At 41.8% G+C, this 23,017-nt stretch overlaps 1 protein-coding gene across 2 annotated transcripts in view; it reads right to left on the bottom strand.

Annotated features, from left to right (window-relative positions):
• col15a1a (collagen, type XV, alpha 1a) overlaps window positions 1–23,017 on the bottom strand; it is a 129,862-nt gene that overhangs the window by 85,591 nt on the left and 21,254 nt on the right. For both annotated transcript variants that reach the window (XM_079805942.1, XM_079805943.1), the window contains exon 3: window positions 134–681. In XM_079805942.1, coding sequence (XP_079662068.1) covers window positions 134–681 — 548 coding nt within the window. The remainder of the gene's footprint in view (window positions 1–133; window positions 682–23,017) is intronic.

The raw sequence follows: 23,017 nt of genomic DNA, 5'->3' as shown, positions 1-23,017 counted from the left end.
GGTCTGGTCACTTTTGACCGAAAAGACCACAAGTGTGACGTCCACATGAGGAGCACCGTTCTGCTGTAGGAGGCAAGGGTTTGGATCAGTGTAAATACTCCATCCCAACAAAAGCCATGAGGCAGAAACTCACCACGAATCGCTCCATCCGCGTCCCTCCAGCGTTCCCGATGAAGATGCCGGAGCTGGGCTGGAAGGACAGCCTGTGGTGACTCCGGCGGAAGGCCACGCGGTGGTGCTCCTCACAGTCCATGTACAGCTTCACCTCTTCTCCCTGCACGGCCAGAGTAAATCTGGCCCATCGCCCCGTGAGCTCGGCCATCTTAAAGGAAGCCGCCTCCTGTGTGTGAGCAGCGCCGGGGTCGCTGTAGTAAAGAACCACTCTCTGCGACCCGTCCTCCACCGGGGCCAGCGCCACGCCCAGCTGCACCACCTTCTGCAGCGCATCAGTGATGGCGAACAGGACCCCTCCACGCCGGGTGCTGGGTTTGGCCGTGACGATGACGGCGAAGTCGCGGAAGAACGGGTCGGGGATGAAGGAGCGGGTGAGGCGGCCCACGTTAGCATCCGGCCCGAAGCTGTACGCAGGGAAGCCCTCGAAGCCGGTGATGAAGGCGACCGAAGGGGGCAGCGGCACGCCGATGAGCTCCGTCAGGTCCAGCTGACCGCTAGAGCCGCTCTCTACACAGAAACACACAAGAGCAGATCAACGGTTAAAGGGTTAGTTCACCCAAAAATGAAAATCAGCCCATAATTTACTCTCCCTCAAGTCATCCGAGGTGTGTATGACATTCTTCTTTCAGACGAATAAAATCTGAGTTATATTACAAAAGTCCAGGCTAATCCAAGCGTTAGAATTGGATTCATAGTTGCTCTGTTTTTGAAGTCCATAGAAAGTGCATCTGTGCGTCATATAACTGCTCCAGCGGCTCTGGGGTGTTAATAAAGGCCTTCTGAAGCGAATCGATGCGTTTGTGTGAGAAAAATATCCATATTTAAAACTTTATCAAGTAAACTTTCGGTCGACCGCGTTCCATTGAAAAGTGTTGAATGTTGAAAGTGAAACTCCAGATGTGTGTGTGACGTCATGACGAGCGGAGCTGAGCGTTAGTCTTTCCATCCGCAGGGGAACTTTACACACTTTCTCCAGAAAGTGAACACGGAAGGCGATCGGCCGAAAGTTTACCTGATAAAGTTTTAAATATGGATATTTTTCTTACACAAACGCATCGATTCGCTTCAGAAGGCCTTTATTAACACCCCAGAGCCGCTGGAGCAGTTATATGACGCACAGATGCACTTTTATCAAAAACAGAGCAACTATGAATCCAATTCTAATGCTTGGATTAGCCTGGACTTTTGTAATATAACTCAGATTTTATTCGTCTGAAAGAAGAATGACATACACACCTCAGATGACTTGAGGGAGAGGAAATTATGGGCTGATTTTAATTTTTGGGTGAACTAACCCTTTAACACAGGGACGTGATTGAGCTACAGTGTCACATGATCCTTCACAAATCATTCTCATATGCTCAACAAACATTTATGATTATTATCAGGATTCTAGAGGAATCTGACTCCAGTTTGTAAGATTTTCCGATCCCATCCGCAGACAATGCATGCTTTACAAACTATGAGACATTATCATAAGCTCCTGTGTAAAAGCATCTTTCCTTCTCCAGCGTTTCTTCAGTCTCAGTCCAGCTAATAATTCATCTCCAAATGAAGGTCTTTATAATCACTCCATGCATTTTCCTGTTTATGTGCTGAGAGGCAGCCAACAGTCCTGCAGTTTTATTACCACACACACACACACACACACACACACACACACACACACACACACACACACACACACACACACACACTTTAAACTCCCTCCAGGCTTCCCTGCAGGTCCTACATCTTCATCCCCTCCACTTCAATCGGCTTCTGTTTTGAGGAAAAACTCGGCATTCCCCTTGCATATGAGAAACCAAATCAGCCCCATGTGCCCAGAACTACTGATCCAGAGCCTGTGCTAATCACAGATCAGCCTCATTTACATTTACCCAACAACCAGAGCACATCAAACTGAGCCGGCATCAGCCAACGCTTGAATCCTGAACCCTTGCTGAAGACCTGGATCCACACACATGGTCCTGATTAGAGTCGAGCAGACCTGCAAAACAATCGCTCGCTCTGTAATGAGACACAATCATCTGGAAGCGGTTAGCGTGGGCTAATAGAACCACGGCGAAGTGTACATTTGGACGTGTAGTACCTTGAGGACACACAAAAGCCTAAAGCAAGAGACGCCACTGCTGTCTTAGCACTGGTAGAACACAGGTACACTAAAGCTAAATGACTTTGCTGAGGTTAATCCTGCACGTCCGATCCCTTAAGAGCATTCTGAGTTATGGAATCTCCCCTCTCAGATCCAATATTTGGAATATTATTAGAATATAGCTCAGGCGTTTCAGGAACCACCAAACCAATGAGATGCTGCGATGCCATTGGTCCGCTGGTGAGTCCAGTTATCCAATCACAGCCTCACCTGAAGGTTTGAGGGATTTATTCAGTAAATGTGTTTCCATCGTAGTTTATGTGCATGTCTTCTTATCAGATGAAAAATATTATCCACCTCAATCGGGCACATACATTTTTATGTGCATTCTTGACATTTCCAACTGATATCCCAAAATTTGCATACAATTAGGTGGATGGAAACATCCATTGTTAAGACTGTGTTTTACGTAATGATATAAACACACATTTATGAGTCACATCAACCAAAGTGCAAGTGTTTATGCACAACAGCTGGGCTAAATCAAATGAATCCAGAGACTGAAGTCTGGCATTGGGAGCTCGCGCTGTGGCCTAGAGGACGTTCAACCTCACTGACACCAAACCCAGCCTTGCTTTCAACAGTTAGGGCCACTGAAGAGTCTCATTATCCACTTCTATAGGATCAGATGCAGTGTGGACAGTTGTAGTCTTGACCGGTCTTGAAACAAAATCCTGAGTCCTCTAAATCTGAGACAGAGACAAGACCAAGAAAATGGTCTTAAGACCGGTTTCAAGTACTACAACACTAGTGAACAGGGCAACATATCAGCTACACTTTGTACTAACATCATGATGCTGGAAAAAAATGCATATTCATACTGTTAGTCAACAACACAAACGCTGAATTTCAGCCCAGACTATCAGAGACTCAACATCTGCCGGGTGGATAAATAAATCCAGGATTCCCATCAAGGTCAGGATCTCGACTCCTACACAAGCTCGAGGGATCAGTGAGTTTAGATGAGAAAGGACTTGGCAGGTCAGATATCTTGATCAGTATTATTGTCTGGAAGTTACCCAAGAGATACCCAATGAAGTCCTGAAAGAATCATTGAGAACCGCATTGTGATGTATTTCTGAAGGAACGGCTATCAAACCAGAAAAACATGTAGGGCGGAACTTTTATTTGTCAATTGTCGATTGGATTGTGAAAAGGGAGCATTGGAATGCCGGAACCGAGGCAGATGTGAAAGATTATATACTGTAAAGATTATTTTTCAAAGTTGAAAATGAAACAAAGATTGTATGTATATGTTTTACAACAAAATAATTATTTTTGCCATCTTTTTACTATTTGTACAATTTACTAACACCTTCTAAATCCTTTTTTCTTCTTCAGTGTAGTAAAAGAAAACTGCCTTCACATGCACATGAGCTTTAATGCCATCCCATTCTCAATCCGTAGGGTTTAATATGGAGTTGCAGCTCTAACAGCTTCAGCTCTTCTGGCTTTCCTCAAGGTTTAGGAGTGTGTTTATGGGGATTCTTCATTTGTGATGTTGGACGAGAAGGCCTGGCTCTCAGTCTCCGCTCTAATTCATCCCAAAGCTGTTCTATCGGGTTGAGGTCAGGACTCCAGTTCCTCCACCAAACTCCTCATCCATGTCTTTATGGAGACGCTTTGAGCACTGGAGTCATGCTGGGACAGGAAGGGGCCGTCCCCAAACCCATTCTCTCTCTAATGTGTGTAGAAGCGTCTGCACTAGAGCTGGAGTTACACACCTGTGGCCATGAAGGGGTTGAACACCTGAACTCAGGGATTTGGAGGGGTGGCACAATACTTTTGGCAATATAATAGTGTAAATCATTCCCAATAAACCCAGTAACATGTCTTAAAAAATGTCATGCCAATTTGACCTTATATGGAGAAGAAAATAATGTTATGACTCAAATCTTTACATGCATGAATGAATGCATAGCTGTGAGTTTTGAGACTTGTTTGCATTACAGTGTAAATGCTCACATGCATGTAAAGAGGTAAACATTTTCCTGTCCATGTAAACACACATTCAAGAATCAAAGACTCCCACCAGTCTGTTGTGCATCTAGTGGAAGTACTTAGCGAGTATAAAGACATTTGGGTCTTTATTGCACTTTTATGACTCCAGACCAGATGTGCCAATAGTCGAGTGGCCTGAGGTTCGGACAATCTGAAGCTTTGAGTGAATGGGCTCTCAGTGGGTCGAGGTCAATGGCAGGACGAGTAACAAGGAGCGCATTATTGCTTACTGGACCACAGGTGGAAGGCCTTGGGCAGTGTGTTTATACCCGGAAAGAGCCGGACGACATTAGGAATAAACTTTGATCAATCTAGACTGGGGTTTGCTCAGATAAATAATGAAATTGAAATGTTAATGAAAACTCAACAATAAATTTGTCACGGTTGCAACCATTGGCTGTGTAATACATTTAACTGTTAACGGTAAATATTATCCATGATCCATTTGTTACAGACGAAGTGGACATGATGATGAAACACAGTTAGCAAGTCACATTGTGAGATATAATCCAATTAGTCATTTGCAATATTTGCAGGCCTAGCACTAAAGACCAACCTTGAGCTTTGAGCTCATTGTGTCTCTGGATCTGTTTGGATTACAGTATATGGAGTAACTGTGGAAATGAGCAAAGGATCTCAGCAGTCCAGAATGAGGTATTTCATTTGGCAAATCATCTGACATAGGGAGGAGTGTTAGTCGTCATTCAGTGCTGAATCTATAGAGCCTCGAGTTCAGCCTGGCTTCAGTCGTGAGGATTGGCACATGATGAACTCCAAATGTATAGCAAAGAATACATTAATTAGTACAATGCATACAATGTGAATAAAAGTCCAATGAGCAGAACAACATTTGTTTTTGGTCAAACTTGGCGAGTCGTTGAATCAAGAGCGCTGACCTTCGCTTCAGGACACAGAGAGACGAAGCCAAATCTGCCTTATCACAGTCTGAGCCAATTATGAACTCCTGCCACTCCCTTCATAACCCAATATCTGCCATTTACCAACATTTCCCTTCCTCACCCGCTTGAATCCAGACACAAACAGCGGATTTCCTACCAGCAGCCTTTGATTCCAGAGTGTGTTCAGAGAACCAGTGAAAGTTACAGTCAAAGATAAAGATTACTTCAACTAATTCACTGTTTGTTTAGTATCAGCAGTGTTATTTTTGCTACTAGTCAATAAATGCTATATTGAGGAAATGCAAAAACTACCGTTCAAAAGATTTTATGCTCATTAAATCATAACTGCAGTAAAACAGTGAAATATTCCTCCAGTGTATATCAGCTGTTCTCTATGTGAATATACAGTAAAGTGTCATTTATTCCTTCACTAATCATTCTCATAAGAGGATTTGATGATCAAAAAACATTTATGATTATTATCCGTTCATATTTCTGTGAATACATTTGATTTCTCAGGATTCTTAGATGAACAGAAAGTTCAAAAGAACAGCATTTATATGAAATATAATCTTTACTGTCACTTTTGATCATTTTAATGCGTCCTTGATGAATAAAAGCACACATTACAGACGCTGTACTTCAGTGTAAAATCTGTGAAATGATTGGCTGCATTGATATTTCAAACACACACTGTACGACTACAGATCTAAAGAACAAACACACACAGCTTTCATTTCGACCACCAACGCATAAACAAGCAGCTTGTGGTTTTCTCCGTTGCTGAGGTTGACTTTTCCAGTGAGAGCTCAATGAACAGCCTTAAGTTTCAATGAACTTTCACCAAGTTACATAACTTGGAGAGCAAAGCACACTAATCCACCACACATGTTCCATACGGCCTGTGCTTTATCACCACTGCGTCACATCGATGTGATGTGTATTAACACAATACAACAGTAAAACTCATGGACAAGCTGTTCGATGTTGTCATTCACAGAGACCTAATCTAATATACTAGCCTTAAATACGTTGTTTTCAAATTTACTGACAAGTAAACCCTTACAATTTGTGTCCTTTGTGAGTTTCACACACACGTAGTGACCTAGAATACTGTCTAACACTTGATGCTCTGTCCAGTCCTCTGGTCAGTGAGGAACCTGGATGAGCTCTTCGATACCAATCTCTCATTTGAAAGCCACGTTTCTAGCATCTGTAAAACTGCATTCTACCATCTTAAAAATATCTCTAAATTACGGCTCATGCTCTCCATGCAAAATGCTGAACAGTGAGTTGAAGTGTTGATGAGCTGTAGATTATTGTAATGTTGATGAGCTGTAGATTATTATAATGTTGATGAGCTGTAGATTATTGTAATGTTGATGAGCTGTAGATTATTGTAATGTTGATGAGCTGTAGATTATTGTAATGTTGATGAGCTGTAGATTATTGTAATGATGATGAGCTGTAGATTATTGTAATGATGATGAGCTGTAGATTATTGTAATGTTGATGAGCTGTAGATTATTGTAATGTTGATGAGCTGTAGATTATTGTAATGTTGATGAGCTGTAGATTATTGTAATGTTGATGAGCTGTAGATTATTGTAATGTTGATGAGCTGTAGATTATTGTAATGTTCATGAGCTGTAGATTATTGTAATGTTGATGAGCTGTAGATTATTGTAATGTTGATGAGCTGTAGATTATTGTAATGTTGATGAGATGTAGATTATTGTAATGTTGATGAGCTGTAGATTATTGTAATGTTCATGAGCTGTAGATTATTGTAATGATGATGAGCTGTAGATTATTGTAATGTTGATGAGCTGTAGATTATTGTAATGTTGATGAGCTGTAGATTATTGTAATGTTGATGAGCTGTAGATTATTGTAATGTTGATGAGATGTAGATTATTGTAATGTTGATGAGCTGTAGATTATTGTAATGATGATGAGCTGTAGATTATTGTAATGATGATGAGCTGTAGATTATTGTAATGTTGATGAGCTGTAGATTATTGTAATGTTGATGAGCTGTAGATTATTGTAATGTTGATGAGCTGTAGATTATTGTAATGTTGATGAGCTGTAGATTATTGTAATGTTGATGAGCTGTAGATTATTGTAATGCTCTACTGGGTGGTTGCCCTGCTCGCCTAATAAACAAACTCCAGCTGGTCCAAAACGCAGCAGCTCGAGTTCTTACTAGAACCAGGAAGTGTGACCATTTTATCCCAGTTCTGTCAACACTGCAATGGCTGCCTATTAAACATCGCATACATTTTAAAATCTTGCTTATTACTTGCAAAGCACTAAATGGTTTATATCCAGTACTTGAGCGAGCTCTTAACACATTATCCTCCATCACGTCTACTGCGCTCTCTAAACTCTGGCCAGTTGATCATACAGAGAATATCCAAATCAACTGCAGGCGGTCGATCCTTTTCCTATTTAGCTCCTAAACTCTGGAACTCTTCCTTACATTTTTCGGGAAGCAGACACACTCTGTCAGTTTAAATCTAGACTAAAAACACATCTCTTTACTATGGCATACACATAAAACACTTTTTCAGTTAATGATTGTTAGGCTGCATTAACTAGGTCAGCCGGAACCGGGAACACTTCCCATAACACCTGATGTACTCGTGACATCATCAGAAGAATGGCATCTACGCTAATGCTAGTCTCTCTGTTTATCCCGAGGTTTACTGTAGTCTGCCGGATCCGGGCCGTATCAGATCAGATGCTGGACCTGCGCTAGACACGACCAACTCATCCCTGAAGTGTCTGAGAGACCGTGATTAGACTCGCCCTGAAACTGCCTCATCGGCACGGCATCTCAATAAACCCGTCTCCGGCGTCCATCACTTCAATCAGATGGAACTGGACAAATATTCTGAGTGTTCCAATCTAATCTGACCCCTTACCTGTAAAGTTGCCAGACAGTTTCTGTTTTTGTTGAAAATGGTGTCGTGTAAGTGACCCAAAGCTAATAACTAATGATTATTACAACAGAAATGAATCAATCAAAAACTGGATTTTTTTGTTGGACTGAGTAAGGGAGATAGGAAAGGAGGAAAGGGAGGGGCAGACGGGATGGGGGTGTGGTCTGTATGATGCGAGTAAGAGTCTGAGCTTGTGTTGTGTGAGAATGTTAGCCATATTTTAAGATGTTTTCGAGTTAGCTCTGTGGCTTGTCCTTGAAGGGAGATATGGCAGTGCACAGGGAACGATAGCAAGACCCAGACCTCCCAACCGAGAGAGATAGGGACAAGGTGAGATGTGGGAAGGAGGGGGTCAATATCTTAATCCATTTAGCTGATCTTCTGTAATTTGTCCGGATCATAATTAATCAATCCGTTCTGATCCTCAGCGTCCGGTTCATGGAGTGACTTGGACATTTCATCCAGCTTCATGGCCAGACCAGTCATAAGGCGTAGCAGTTCACCAGCCTGACCCCTGATGGAGCCCACTCTTCCCTGTCTCTCCGCAGTCCGGGCTGAGATGGTTTACGGTTCAGTTCCTCGATCTGTGTCCCTCTCTGATCTAATACCTCCAGCCGGTCACACACATCCCCGAAGCACTCTTTAGTTTCCACAGACAGCGGCTGGGTGCTGGCAGCAGTCTTACAAATCTTCCGATAGGTCAGGGCAATCCCAAGGCCGAGAAATAGAGACCCCGCTATCAAAATGTCAAATATGAATAAGTCTTCCACATCCTCCAGGGAAGGTCCCGTCCGGTTCTCCTGGTGCACCCTTCCTTAAAATCTTGTCATTCGCGCTGAGTGACCAGTTCATTAATTCCATCTCCAGTATTTTCAGGAGTCCAGCAAGCAGGGGGTCAAGAAAAAAAAGACAAAAAAGAGAGCAAGCGGTAAAGCAGAGCGGGAGCAGATAGAAGACACGTCTGCCCTGTATGAGAACAGGAAGTGGAAGGTCTTCCACCTCCACTAACTTTTTTTCTAGAGCTGATGTACAGCTAAAACAATCTCTCTTCCAGTAATGTCCTATTATGACTGTAAACCTGCTTTGACACTGTGAACGCGCTTATAAATGAAGGAGACGCGACGTTTCAAGAACCACGAATGAGTCAAATTCGAGGCAATATTGCAAAGTTGAGCAGGTTCTCCAAAACAACACTTCATGAAATGTCATTGATGACGTCTGCTGTATGGAATAATAACACACTCCGTGAATGGTGGTTCTGTGCAAACTGTGCCATTCTGAGTAATAAATGGCCTTTAACTGAGGAAAGTGTGACGGTCACTCACTTCACATGACCAGCCGCTCTGATTATCGACACAAGTGTGTGAATCAGCGACAGAAGCAGCGCAGGTCTGTGTGAACACACACACAATCACAAGGGGAATTTGAGGAGGAGCGTCTCGGGAACGGTTTATTACTTTACAAACATTTACACACACCGGCTGGTTTCATTTGCTTCAGAGTGCGAAGTAGCGTAAAATCCTTTCAAGTACAATTTACAATGCAAACATTTAACCAGTGACAGAGAGAGAGATATGTGTGACCAAATCACCAAATAAACTATCATTATATCTGTTTCTTAATCAAATGAAGTCATTGAAACAGGAAGCAGGAGACTCTGTGTCTGTTATAAATGATGGTGACTGATAACGTTTGGCAGACGATCTTCTCTTTTAGCAGTACTGCAGTTGTTCTGACCCTTCGCTAAAGCTACGAAACATCTCTTGAGTCAGATTCAGTTTCCTCCAAGTTTCTGATGAATTGACCACCGGCTGTGTGTGGAGACAAAGCAAAAACAAAGAAGACAACGGGCCGATATCAGCCGAAATAATCCAGATGCTGTGGAGTTAGAGGGAGCGTGTTTACTGTGGCACACGAGGAGCTGCTGACGGCAGGACATCAGACACGGATTATTAGCGCACATCTGTTTCTCTGTTCATTATGTGGATCTGTCACGACTCCCTCCAGATCCACAGAGAAATCATCTCAGATCTGTTTATACCTGAGCCAGGGTCGCCGCACTAATATTAGCTCGATCTGAGGGAAACCATCGCACAGGCCTGCCAAACGCAGGTTTGAGTCACAATCATTTATAACGTTTCTGAAAGAGTCTCTTCTGCTCACTAACGCTGCATTTACTACAGTAAAATACAGTAAAAATACAGTGTAAAGCATGTGAATATATAGTCAAGTGAATCGCAGGATTCTTAGATGAATAGAAAGTTCAAAAGAACAGCTTTTATTGGAAATATCTTTTGTAACATTATAAATGTCTTTACTGTCACTTTTGATCAATTAATAAAAGTATTGATTTCTTTCAAAATAAGTATATTCCATGCTGTACTTGTACTAAATCCCCTTAAAAACCTAAAAAGTTGATCATTGGTTCACATACGAAGGGATGCTAGCCTCCTGATTCTCTAAACGCTGAGCGTGAGATACTCAATGCTGATTGGATATTTATCTTTACCATCGTATTCTTTCTTGTAAGGGGCTTTTTTTTGTCATTGATGATCCCATGAAGAGCCTTTAACATAAAAAGCTCTTATAGTTAATGTTCACACAAAGAAGAAAGCACTATTTAACTATTTTTTCTGTAGGGAATCAGAAGAGGTACTTCTATGGCATCACTGTGAAAACCCCCTTTTGGAAGCTTTAGAAGATCAATCTGTCTCTGCTTCACGGTTGTCCTCTAATCTCTCGCCACACTCGCGCTGAAGGACGTGTTAGCAGCGGACGCTCCTCGAGCAGCTCATTCTTGTGCCGAATCCAAATGTTCAAGGAACGGGAGCAGCGTCTCCATCCTGAGTGCAGGCCAGCGATTCACAGGACTAGATCCAGCCTCCTGGATTAAAACATGAGCTTTCAAACACCATCCCTAGCCCTGACATTCTCCAGATCTGTGTGGCGTCTCCTGTCAAGCTCCAGAGTCCAGGCCTAATAATGGAAGATATTAATAATGCATTTTCATCTCAGTCTATAAGGGGATCGGGAGACGCAGACATCACTGGAGAACATGTTCAGACGCTGACAGGTTATGTCTAATAATGTGAGAAAACATACACTCACCTAAAGGATTATTAGGAACACCTGTTCAATTTCTCATTAATGCAATTATCTAATCAACCAATCACATGGCAGTGTCTTCAATGCATTTAGGGGTGTGGTCCTGGTCAAGACAATCTCCTGAACTCCACACTGAATGTCGGAATGGGAAAGAAAGGAGATTTAAGCAATTTTGAGCGTGGCATGGTTGTTGGTGCCAGACGGGCCGGTCTGAGTATTTCACAATCTGCTCAGTTACTGGGATTTTCACGCAAAACCATTTCTAGGGTTTACAAAGAATGGTGTGAAAAGGGCAAAACATCCAGTATGCGGCAGTCCTGTGGAGAAAATGCCTTGTTGATGCTAGAGGTCAGAGGAGAATGGGCCGACTGATTCAAGCTGATAGAAGAGCAACTTTGACTGAAATAACCACTCGTTACAACCGAGGTCTGCAGCAAAGCATTTGTGAAGCCACAACACACACAACCTTGAGGCGGATGGGCTACAACAGCAGAAGACCCCACCGGGTACCACTCATCTCCACTACAAATAGGAAAAAGAGCGACAATTAGAGTCCAAGAATTTGGCGTAAACAGAATGAGAACATGGATCCATCATGCCTTGTTCCCACTGTGCAGGCTGGTGGTGGTGGTGTAATGGTGTGGGGGATGTTTTCTTGGCACACTTTAGGCCCCTTAGTGCCAATTGGGCATGGTTTAAATGCCACGGCCTACCTGAGCATTGTTTCTGCCCATGTCCATCCCTTTATGAGCACCATGTCCCCATCCTCTGATGGCTACTTCCAGCAGGATAATGCACCGTCACAAAGCTCCAATCATTTCAAACTGCTTTCTTGAACATGACAATGAGTTCACTGGACTAAAATGGCCCCACAGTCACCAGATCTCAACCCAATAGAGCATCTTTGGGATGTGGTGGAACGGGAGCTTCGTGCCCTGGATGTGCATCCCACAAATCTCCATCAACTGCAGATGCTCTCCTATCAATATGGCCAACATTTCTAAAGAATGCTTTCAGCACCTTGTTGAGTCAATGCCAGAGGTGTCAAGTAACGAAGTACAAATACTTCGTTACCTTACTTAAGTAGAAATTTTGAGTATCTATACTTTACTGGAGTAATTATTTTTCAGCCTACTTTTTACTTCTACTCCTTACATTTTCAAGCAATTATCTGTACTTTCTACTCCTTACATTTTAAAAATAGCCTCGTTACTCCTATTCCATTTCGGCATGTTTTCATTCCGGCTTGTCATAAAATAAAAAAAAACTATCCAGATAAATCGCGCCATCCGGACAGAGTGAATTTGATTGTGGTTGGATGAGAAGGATAAACACAAACCATTCCGACACCCTATTGGGTTGTAGGCGATCAATCACGCCTGCACCTGCACAAATCACACACCATGTTGCCAGATAGGGCGGGTTCTCGCCGACGAGCACGTACTTTCAGCCAATCAGCGATCAGCAGGCAGACGTGCTCAGCCTCATTCATGACTTTAGCCGGGTTTTTAGCGCGATGACTCGTAGCTGTATTCCAGTGAATCAGTGATCGCTATGCCAGTGGCATAAATACACAGCAAGTTGTATCTACAGTAAAGAGTGGGAGAGTGACTCAACTCTCAAACGTGAATTACACCTGTGACTCGAAGACTCTTTATAAATATAACCGTGACTCCTGTCCATCATCATACACACACTTAGGACATCTGCAACTAGCAACCCCGACAGATGCTGAAAGATGTTAAAATCAACGACTAATCCGTTTTGACTGTGCTAAATGTGCATGTGCCATGTACTTCACGAAAGACATACTGTAGTTTTGTCAAAGCAAAGTGCAACACAAGGGTAAGCGCATTGTTGTTATGTATTTGTTGGCGGATTATTGTACAGTATAAATGAATTACGCATTTTGACATTGGTGTGTGCATTAACGTGTGAAATGCCTGTTAATTACATAGCTTTTTCCAATCTCTATATTGGGCACTTTTTGCACGTAAATTGGCTTCTTACTGTTGACATTGAAAATCTTGTGTTTTTCTAAGGGATTGCGGTTTTGACAGTTTCTACCTGGACATATAGTAATATTTGAACCGTTTTACTGGGATTTTTTTTTTTTTTTAATCATCAATGTTATGCTTTAAGGAGATAAAATGGTAACTTACTTATCAACATTGATTGGTATGGCAATACAATAATATCACATTATTTTGGCAGTTAAAGTTTTTTTTTTTTTTCTTGGAGTGACTAGTTGCCTATAAGTATTGTAAGAGGTGCAAACTTGTTATCAATAACCAGGCATGTTATCAATAACCATTTTAAAAAAAATATATAAATGTACATTTGGTGAGGTTTTTGGGCTGGAAATTGTTGACCCAATCTGGCCAGACTGATCACACATTCAAAAAATGGTTATTGATAACATGCCTCTGAATTTTGACTTTTTGCACCTTTACAATATGTATAGGCCACTAGTCATCAAATCTTCCACTCCATGAAACACGTTAATGCTCATTAGTACACAATATGGATCTTTAATGTATTTGCATTGTCCTAAAATGCGTTCATTTTCAATGGGAATATATGCGGCTGAAACGCGTAGCCAAGTGCATCTAAAAATGTTCAACATTAACTTTTTAATATAACATTATAGTCATTATGGCCTTCAGAAAAATGTTTTTTTTGAGGAGGTGGGGTATGCACTGTGGCGCGGCCTAATCTTTTGTCCTTAAAGGGATACTTCACCCAAAAATGAAAATTGTCATCATTTACTCACCCTCAAGTTGTTCCAAACCTGTATGAGTTTCTTTGTTCTGAAGATATTTTGAAGAACGTTTGTAACCAAGCAGATTATATGTCACCATTGATTGCCATAGCATTTTGCCCCTACTATAGCAGTCAATGGTTGCTCTATCTGCTTGGTTACAAACATTCTTCAAAATATCTTCCAAACTCATACCGGTTGGAAGTACTTGAGGGTGAGTAAATGATGACAGAATTTTCATTTTTGGGTGAACTACCCCTTTAATGGCATTTTTTCCCCTTACATTACTTTTACTTTTATACTTTAAGTAGTTTTGAAACCAGTTACTTTTACACTTTTACTTGAGTAAAAAGCTTGAGTTGATACTTCAACTTCTACAGAAGTCTTTTTAAACCCCAGTATCTATACTTCTACCTGAGTAATGAATGCGAATACTTTTGACACCTCTGGTCAATGCCACGTAGAATTAAGGCAGTTCTGAAGGCCAAAGGGGTCAAACACAGTATTAGTGTGTGTTCCTAATAATTCTTTAGGGTTGGGTACTGAACCCCTATATAACCGGTGTGTAAATGGACAGAATAAGAACGCAGATTTCGGTGCCTCTGTGTCACTTAAATTCAAATGTGCTCTTGTGCTTTGGCTGACGGCGAGCCAGAGACAGACACGCTCAGCGCTCATTTTCACTGAGTATTGTTTATTTTAGGTTTCAGACATTTAAATGCACATAAGCACTAGAAAAACAATACATATATAGTTAGTTAAACACACTGATGTCTACAGATATCAGATACACATTATATAGTTAACCCTATAGTTTAGGCTATTCTTCTCCCTATCCACCGGTCACTTACTTTCATGTGTTTCGTGAGACGTGAGTGAATTTACGTGATGAAAATCCCATAGATCCGATTCTCTGAGGGGAAAACTAACATATTAAAAACTCCAAACAATACCCAACCCTAGTCTTAATGGGTGCAAAACTCCTGGACGTCCACAGCCCTGCAGAGGTTCGTTCCAACCCTGTCCCAACACACACACCTGTAGCTTTCAAAGAAGCCTGAAGGACTTCATGAGCTGGATCAGGTGAGCTTAATGAGGGGCATTAACTACAGTGAGTGAGGGCGGTGCTAAGAGACACTGTTCAGCCAATCACAACCAGAGGAGGGCATTAACTACAGTTAGTGAGGGCGGGGCTAAGAGACGCTGTTCAGCCAATCAAGACCAGAGGAGGGCATTAACTACAGTGAGTGAGGGCAGGGCTAAGAGACGCTGTTCAGCCAATCACGACCAGAGGCGGACATTAACTACAGTGAGTGAGGGCGGGGCTAAGAGACCCTGTTCAGCCAATCACGACCAGAGGCGGGCATTAACTACAGTGAGTGAGGGCGGGGCTAAGAGACACTGTTCAGCCAATAAGGACCAGAGGAGGGCATTAACTACAGTGAGTGAGGGCGGGGCTAAGAGACGCTGTTCAGCCAATCACGACCAGAGGCGGGCATTAACTACAGTGAGTGAGGGCGGGGCTAAGAGACGTTGTTCAGCCAATCACGACCAGAGGCGGGCATTAACTACAGTGAGTGAGGGCGGGGCTAAGAGACGTTGTTCAGCCAATCACGACCAGAGGAGGGCATTAACTACAGTGAGTGAGGGCGGGGCTAAGAGACGTTGTTCAGCCAATCACGACCAGAGGCGGGCATTAACTACAGTGAGTGAGGGCGGGGCTAAGAGACGTTGTTCAGCCAATCACGACCAGAGGCGGGCATTAACTACAGTGAGTGAGGGCGGGGCTAAGAGACACTGTTCAGCCAATCAAGACCAGAGTCGGGCATTAACTACAGTGAGTGAGGGCGGGGCTAAGAGACGCTGTTCAGCCAATCAAGACCAGAGTCTGGCATTATGCTAATTAGTTGTATTGTTACATTGTAACAGGAAGTGATTACTGACGACTCGTTTCAGTTGAGAATCGACTTGTACATTCACAAACACAGGGAATATCCCAAAAAGCATATGGACACTTTGATTTATTTAGACAATATAGTAAAGAATTTTAATATCAGCAATTTATCAATTATCGGCCATTGCATGACATAATAATCCTTCCACCAAAGATCTCTCTCATGCCTGCTGTGCAATATCAGAAATGAGAAAACTACACACCACTGAGGGACACTTAGCAGTAAACACTTACACATCTGCTTGAGCTGGGGGATTCACACACACACACACACACACACACACACACACACACACAGGCTTTTCTAGCTTAAGGAGGAGCAATAACTCAGAGCTGTGTTTGATTAAATATCTTCAGTCTTTGAGTGCGTTGGGAGGGTTTCCCAAGAGCTCCTCGATTACAAACAGCCCTACGGCATCCTATGAGGCTCATTTTCCACATCAGCCAACCTGTGCTCCTCCGGCCAGTCCTGCTCCATCTCTAGTTCCCGAGCTCCGTCTGCATCTACCCTTTATGGGTTTCCACATTACAGCTAAGTGCACTTGCGGATGAAGATGTCCAAATGTTATGACTTTACACAGTCACTGGACGCCGGGATCATCTCGATGGGATAAGCCTGACATGCTCCAAAAGACAAACTCAGCTTTTCAATAGTTCACGTTATGAGGTCTAATTATAAAATGATTATCTGTGTAATTATTCATGCTGGTCTTATAAAGCCTCATAAATCTGTTTAACACGAGCTTCTGATCTCAGTCTGAACCTGTGTTTGAACTCCACGTGTGCATCCACATATAAATCACAACGTCCAGCCGTATAAATCTACAAATGATCTGGAAAGAGTTTGGGCAGATTTGTGGCAGTCGAACTTCTCTGGTTATGTATGACTTATGAGGCATTGCAGCACAGACACTTCAGGAAAAATAAAAACAGGAACATTTTTCACAAGCCTTTCTGCTTCTGCACCCTGAGCAAAGCCTGGATCTGCACAGTGTGAGTATCTTTCGCTTAGTTTGCGAGTGGTTAAATCTGGAGTTCAGCTGTTGGTGAGGGTAGGCCATCTGGTTTCCCCCAAACCCATGACATTTGGTAGGCTGTTTATTTTAAGGAGAAAGAGATTTGGTGCAAGATTGTAGTAAAAGTGTATCATGCTCACTATTCACAACAAGCACAGAACCATCTGAGCTCAGCCAACAGCACCAGACAAAAGCCCTACTGTGACTCTTCTCTCAGATTACGCCCATAAATCCCATAAATCCCACTTCATCTCCTTATGACACCTGTTTTCACCGGCTTCTCCAAGCTTGCACTGCTTGAATCGTTTCCTTTAATACTCTTCTTTATACTGAATGAAAGGCAACACTACACTTCACAGACATGATAACATCCAATATAATGTAAGTCAATGAGGACTGAAGCCTTTAAGCTTCAAAAAGGACATGAAAGCACCATACAAGTATCATAAATGTGAGCCATATGCACTATATTACACGTCTTTATTCACTGATAATGTGTGCTTCAGCTCCAACCGAATCAGTGAGTCAATCAATCAGTCAATCAATGAATCAGTCAATCAGTCAATCGGTGAGTCAGTGAATCAGTCAATCAGTGAGTCAATCAATCAGTCAATCAGTGAGTCAGTGAATCAGTCAATCAATGAATCAGTCAATCAGTCAATCAGTGAGTCAGTGAATCAGTCAATCAGTGAGTCAGGGAATCAGTCAATCAGTGAGTCAGTCAATCAGTCAATCAATGAATCAGTCAATCAGTCAATTAGTGAATCAGTCAATCAGTGAGTCAGTCAGTCAATCAGTCAATCGGTCAATCAGTGAGTCAGTCAATCAGTCAATCAGTGAGTCAGTGAATCAGTCAATCAGTCAATCAGTCAATTAGTGAATCAGTCAATCAGTCAATCAGTGAGTCAGGGAATCAGTCAATTAGTGAATCAGACAATCAGTGAGTCAGTGAGTCAGTCAATCAGTGAATCAGTGAGTCAGTGAATCAGTCAATCAGTGAATCAATCAATCAGTCAATCAGCGAGTCAGAGAATCAGTCAATCAGGGAATCAGTCAATTAGTGAGTTAGTGAATCAGTCAATCAGTGAGTCAGTCAATCAGTGAGTTAGTGAATCATTCAATCAGTCAATCAGTGAGTCAGTGAATCTGTGAATCAGTCAATCAGTGAATCAGTCAATCAGTGAGTCAGTGAATCTGTGAATCAGTGAATCAGTGAATCAGTGAATCAGTCAATCCGTCAATCAGTGAATCCATGAATCACTCAATCAGTGAGTTGAACTCCAGAACTAGATTCGTGAACAGATCCTTCAGACTGGGTTTGTGAACTGAATCAACAGATTCTTTCAAAATCTGATACTAAAGAATTATTTGTTCACAAATCTGACATCAATGCTTCTCTTGAACACTTTAAGAAGATGTCAAGATTTTCAGTGAATAATGACCAATTTTTGATCATATGATTCACATCCATTTTTATAAAACTTGTATCTTGCTTTTTCTGACCCAGTTCTAATCCACTTTCATTATAAACAGAATCAGTGAACTGATAAAAACATGATAAATGATCTTTTCTCTTCTTGTTTAGCCTACACCATCAGCAGTGGATGATCCGACCGTGTGTGAGGAGAACAGCCGGAGCCAGCGTGGGGCGAGAGCATCAAACACACGGATGAATGAAGGCTTATCCTAACACACACACACACACACACACACACACGTTTGCCAAGCTAACACTGATACGGCCAAGAGCGGCACAGTAAACATGGCAGGATTCTCCGTTTAACTAAAGACAATCCCTGTATTTAATATGCCATTTTGTACATGAAGCAACTCAAGCCCAATAACACTCAACATATTCACTTCACCATGATTTAAACTAAAGAAATCATATTGAGGACATGAAATTGCCTTGGCATGACCACACATTAGCTCAGCTGGCACAGTGCTGCATTATTTCTTTACATTACAAACTGCACGTCCAATCAGCATCAACCGCTCGATGGCTATAGATGTGTCTAGTGTTGAGAAAATGTTCTGCCCACTGATTTCCTTTATCTCTCAAAGGGTCATGAAACCCTAAACCCTGTGTTGAACAGTCAATGTTACCCTCTGTGGGAGAATACTAGTTCATTGTAAACCATTTTGCTAACTTCCGGGTTTAAATTCGTCTTCATGTTAACGTCATAGGCTGTGGCGTTTTCTCGTACTATACGGCGATGACTTTACGGCCCTCCAAACAGCTTATAAAAACTCCACTAAATAAGTCTCAAAAGTTATCAAAGATATGTAACATATATATGAAAGATTTGTTGATATATATATTTCCGATGCAGAGAGCACATTGTGAATGTGTTTGTGTGACGGCGAGCTACACATCCATGTGTGTATTGTGTTGCATGTAATGGTCATTTGCGGTGTGCATTTGTGGGAAGCTTTGATGCTTTTAATGAGAGCGAAATAAAACTGAATCAGAAGCTGTTGCTGTCAGTCTCCCCTCGTCCCCGCCCACTCCGCAGATTGACCACGCCCACTTTTCCAAAACTGTGGTGAGAACTGACTGCTGCTGAAACAGGGGGTTCATGACCCTTTATGACCCCTGGGAACTTTTGGGGAGATTGTCTTTGATTTGGCCTCTAGTCTTGACTTCCAGAGTTCCTCATGAAAGACCCAGTGTCATGTTCACTTTTATAGGGCCACCAACAGATCAGGAGCTCGATCAGGGGGCGTAAGTCCATCCTTTGCCATCGGGTTTGTCTTTGAGACAGTGGATGGCTTCAACTCTACAACCAATGGACCAACTACACACATTACAGTTGTTTTCAAACTCAATTATATGGCTTTACTTTTCTGATGTTCTCCAGACAGATTTGACTTTAAGAATGATTTGGAATTACAATCAACTCTTGATTTGCTGCCACAAGCATGTTTGAAGCTGGAGTGAAAATCATAGTTTCTGTTTCCATTTTTAAGAGCAAAGTGCTATTGTTTTGAATATCTAATATCTGACCCCATTCTTACACTCTCAGTTCGGTTGGAAATCAACCATGAGCTTTTATATAATAACTCATACTGCTTATTACAAGTTATTAAGCCATCTTAGATGAATGGTCTTGGAATGGAATTGTGTTTCAAATGCACCACTGTTCAGAAGTTTGGGCTCAGAATGATGAAATCAATACTTTTGTTCATCAAGGACACATTAAACTGATCAAAACATTACCAAAACTCAACAAATCAAGTTCTCACAGTCAAAACACAGAATAATTCACATGCGGTCAGTGTCCATCCCCTGGAGTAAATGCAGATTAGCTCTCACAGGAGACGAAGCGCTGTAAACAATGTCATTAGCATCGCACGGTCCTCGCACATTAAATCCTGGACAATTATGAGCTGACAGACATTTCCTCTGGGTTATTGAGCTCAGCAGAGGAAGTCCCGAACGCCGTTGAGTGTTTGCATTAACTGGACATCATCTCAGCGCTGAGGAGAGCTTGATCTTGCTGAACACTGAGCCAGTGAAACCCTCTGAATGAATCCCCGCTGCGCAGACTTCATGATGTTGGCTGGTACACACTTTACCTCATGAATGAAGGATGTGATAATGAGATTTTTAAGCTGCCCTTGCAAGACTTTCCTTAATGTGATGTGTGTATGAATCTGTTTACTCCGTCAGTTTTGTTTTGTGAGGTGTTTGTTCTACACAAAGACATTACCCGGATCTTAAATGCCAAACGTGGCTTTCTGCATTAAGCTTTTAACAGCCTAATCAAGATAGCAGGGAAGCCGTGATTAGCGGCTCATATGATGTGTTTGTGTTTGGGAGAGCGCTTTAGAGGCAGGAGAACGGCTCAAACGCTGGAGCTGGTCCAGAAAAACCAGCCGGTCGATGATGTAAACTGGAGCTGTGTTTGCCGGAAGCCGACATGCATTACTGTGATGTTGAACATTAGAAATGTCACTCGTGTCCGAACTGACAGTTCACAGCCAGAATATTGCCCTTATCTTACTTTAAAACGAAAAATGAGCAGTCAAGTAATACTGAACTAAAGCAGAATTTAATCATTTTCTTAAGTAATCCATTGAAGTGAACGCCATAGATTCACAGGAAATGTGCTGTTTAAGTTGTTTTAATCACCTGATTTACTAAAGAAATTATGCAAATTCTGTAATAGACAGTCCTTCCAGAAAAATGCGACTTTTTTTTGTGATTGTTGCGGGTAAAAAATCCTTAATTATGCGGCACGTTTTCTTAAAAAATGCGATGGAAAATGCGGGATATTTATGCAATAAAATTGCCGGAACTTGCAAAACTGTTTGATGAAAAAGAAAAAAAAAAATCACAGAAATTGCCAAACAAACAGAGTCAAACAAGTTCTGTAGCTTTACAAAAGGAATATGCTACAACTTGAATAACTTCCTGTTTTACAGAGGTAGCTTTACAAAACAGACATTTGAGTGCTTCCAATGCACAAAGTGCAATCTCTTAAAGGGTTAGTTCACCCAAAAATGTAAATTGTGTCATTAATGACTGACCCTCATGTGGTTGGACACCCGTCAGACCTCCGTTCATCTTCAGACACAAATGAAGATATTTTAGTGTAAATCTGATGCTCTGAAAGGCCTCCATTGGCTCAACTTTACACTCTCAAGACCCTTAAAAGACACTAAAGACTAAAGTTACAAAGTCCATCTCACTACAGCGGCTCTACAATAACTTTATGAAGACGAGAATAGTTTTTGTGCTAAAACCTAAATAACGACTTATATAGTGATGACGATTTCAAAACACGGCATCATGAAGCTTTGAAGCGTTATGAATCAGTGAGTCAATTCATGATTCGGATCGCGTGTCAAACTGCTGAAATACGTGACTTTGGTGATCCAAACCGCTGAATCGACTCACTGATTCATAACGCTCCAAAACGCTGAATCGACTCACTGATTCATAATGCTCTGAACAGCTGAATCGACTCACTGATTCATAACACTCCGAACCGCTGAATCGACTCACTGATTCATAACGCTCCAAAATGCTGAATCGACTCACTGATTCATAACGCTCCAAACCGCTGAATCGACTCACTGATTCATAACGCTCCGAACAGGTGAATCGACTCACTGATTCATAACGCTCCGAACCGCTGAATCGACTCACTGATTCATAACGCTCCGAACCGCTGAATCGACTCACTGATTCATAACGCTTCGAAGCTTCATGATGCTGTTTTTTGAAATCGGTCAACGCACCGGGAAAATGCTTTGCGCGTTCTTTTGCTGTTATTTTTGTTGGCAAATGGGAAATATGCAGAATTTGGCTGATTATGCATTAAACATGCGATCGCATAATCACGTTTTTCTGGAGGGACTGAATAGAGCAAACACACACATGTGCCCCTGCAGCTCTACAGCAGTCGTGCATCTCATGGGTATCTCTGTGCCAATAGCCAATCATCGTATGGGTCAAAATTATACATTTTTCTTTTATGCCAAAAATCATTAGGATATTAAGATCATGTTCCATGAAGATATTATGTAAATTTCCTACTGTAAATATATCATAAATGTATTCTTGGTAGTAATATGCATTGCTAAGGACTTCATTTGCACAACTTAAAAGGAGATTTTCTCAATATTTAGATTTTTTTGCACCCTCAGATTCCAGATTTTCAAATATTGTCCTAACAAACCACACATCAATGGAAAAAAATGCGCCTTATGGCTGGTTTTGTGGTCCAGGGTCACATATAACACAGACTTTCATGAATAATCTCAGATAAGCTTCATTCATACTGAAAGGAAACAATGGGCTTTATTGGAATATGTAATCGATATTTCCTGGCTAATGCAGATTGCTGGAGGTTAATGAATAAAGACCCGTTTACACCAACGATAATGAAGGCCTGATGAACGATACAAATAAACAGAATCTAATAATTGTAATAAACAGAACGATATTGAATATATAGTTATCGTTATAGTTATGGATCTTAGTGTGAACGGGCCT

This window comes from Gobio gobio (assembly GCF_949357685.1).
Source record: "Gobio gobio genome assembly, chromosome: 23".
Taxonomy (NCBI): Eukaryota; Metazoa; Chordata; class Actinopteri; order Cypriniformes; family Gobionidae; genus Gobio; species Gobio gobio.
Note: the sequence above shows the minus strand (reverse complement) of the source record. Positions and strands in the feature narration are given on the sequence as shown.